We start from the raw sequence: 2,159 nt of genomic DNA, 5'->3' as shown, positions 1-2,159 counted from the left end.
GGATCATTACAGGGTAGAGATTCATCAGTCGAAAATCTCATTTAACAAGCTGATTAACAAACACTGTTTTGAGCACGCTTTGATTATTATTATGACTTGGTTGATCGTTTAAACTTGCTTTTGTTGGTTGATTTGTGTAGTAGTAGTTGTGTCAGTTTTGTATAATGCAGTAACACTATTACTTAACATGTATAAATGTGTGAAATGTTGCTACTGCACCTATCAAGCATCTGGGAGCAGTAAGTCATCAATGTTTGATTCATTTTACAATTTTATTGTTAAAATGTATCCTCTGCTTTCCTCATGCCAAGGGTAAATAGTCGCTCCTGATTTTGTTTGATCTGTTATTCATATGCAAACTTTGACAAGTAAGCTCAGTGGTAAATACCCAGTATATGTTTATTTGCTGGTTCTGCAGGAGCTACATTTAACTTTGGATGGAAGTATTTGTACACACATTTTTATATAAATACAGCAGGTAAGGAACAAATCATTTGATTCTCACTTCTGTTTTACTTACCTAAAATTTATTAAACTGTATATTGCCTTAATTTATCTCAGTAAGGCTTTGAATATGTTTCTTGTTCAATGCAGTTTTACCTCTTGTTTGTTCTTTGTATCCATCTCTGTTTTTGCTTCTCTGTTGTGCAGACATGATGAGCAATAACAGCTTTACTCCTGAGTATTTTCAGCTGACTCTGTTTACAGACTCTGGGCCCCTCAGATATCTGTTCTTCTGTCTGTGTCTGTTGATCTACATGACTATAATCTCTGCTAACGTTGTCATTATTCTGACAGTCTGCCTGGAGAAGTCTCTGCATCAACCCATGTACATATTTATCTCCTGTCTGTGTTTAAACTCTCTGTATGGCTCAGCCGGCTTCTTCCCGAGGTTCCTGATGGACATTCTGTCTGACACTCATTTGATCTCACATGCATCTTGTTTCATTCAGATATATGTTATTTACACCTATGTATCATATGAGCTCACCATCCTCAGCATCATGGCCTATGATAGATTTGTTGCTATTTGCCAGCCTTTACACTATCACAGCAAAATGACCTTGAGGATGGTGAGACGTCTTCTGATTTTTGCTCTGCTCTACCCTGCATTTGCTATTGGCTTCTGTGTTTCTCTTTCTGTTCGATTGCCTTTGTGTGGAAATAAACTGCACAGGCTTTTCTGTTCTAACTGGCCTGTGGTTCAGCTCTCCTGTGTGGACACAACTCTGAACAGTATAGTAGGTCAGTTTGTTACAATAATAACCATCTTCATCCCCCTGCTCTTTGTCCTGTACACCTATCTACGGATTCTGCTTGTGTGCAGGAGAAGCTCGTCTGAATTCAGAGGAAAGGCGTTACAAACCTGCCTGCCCCACATAGTGACATTTGTGACCTATTCGTTCTCTCTCTTCTGTGAGCTGTTATTTACTCGATTTGAGAGTGATACAATTAATCCAATCATCACAGTTGTTTTATCTTTAGAGTATCTGATTATTCCTCCCATCAATAACCCTCTAGTTTATGGCCTGAATCTGCCTCAAATCAAAGGAGCGATTTTTAGATTTCTGAAGATACACAAAATGGGTCCTGCTGATAAAATGTAAAAGTCATCATGCAAATACTAGTAGCACCAATACAAATAGGAGATATAGAATCTTTAAGCCTTCTGGAATATGTTAAATATATGTTGCACATACATAGATTTTGTTATCATTTGTCGTTGAAGATCAGAAAATCTCTGAATAGACAAGATAATAGATTAACCTGTAGCACAAAAATGCTGCCAAAATGTAAAAGTCATCATCCACATGCTGTATATCGAACAATGAATCTTTAAGACTGTTGCTGACAAAATATATCTCTGGAATATGTTTAATGTATTTGTCCATATATTTTTATGCCATTTTAAGGAGATCAGAATATCTCTGAATAGACAAGATAATATTAAAAGATATTAACCTGAACCACAATAATGACATTATTGCACAAGTTGTATATGCATGGTGAAGTCACAGCTCCTCAGTCTACAATACATCTTTGAAATCCACAACCTAGAAGTCAATTTGATAGAATTTGAGTTGTGTATGATGAGAATCTGCATGTTTCTGTAATTAGCTTTTTATGTTACTCTGCATTTATTTTATTTAATAAAAACA

At 36.1% G+C, this 2,159-nt stretch overlaps 1 protein-coding gene across 1 annotated transcript; it reads left to right on the top strand.

Annotated features, from left to right (window-relative positions):
• Window positions 1-653: 653 nt before the first annotated feature.
• LOC119903634 (olfactory receptor 6N1-like) lies at window positions 654-1,607 on the top strand. Its single transcript, XM_038719872.1, has one exon. It carries the CDS (start codon window positions 654-656, stop codon window positions 1,605-1,607), a length of 954 nt encoding a protein of 317 aa, XP_038575800.1.
• The last annotated feature ends 552 nt before the right edge of the window (window positions 1,608-2,159 follow it).

Source organism: Micropterus salmoides, unplaced genomic scaffold, assembly GCF_014851395.1.
Source record: "Micropterus salmoides isolate LMB-PRFRI ecotype aquatic unplaced genomic scaffold, ASM1485139v1 Ms_hic_scaffold_15, whole genome shotgun sequence".
Classification (NCBI taxonomy): domain Eukaryota; kingdom Metazoa; phylum Chordata; class Actinopteri; order Centrarchiformes; family Centrarchidae; genus Micropterus; species Micropterus salmoides.
Note: the sequence above shows the minus strand (reverse complement) of the source record. Positions and strands in the feature narration are given on the sequence as shown.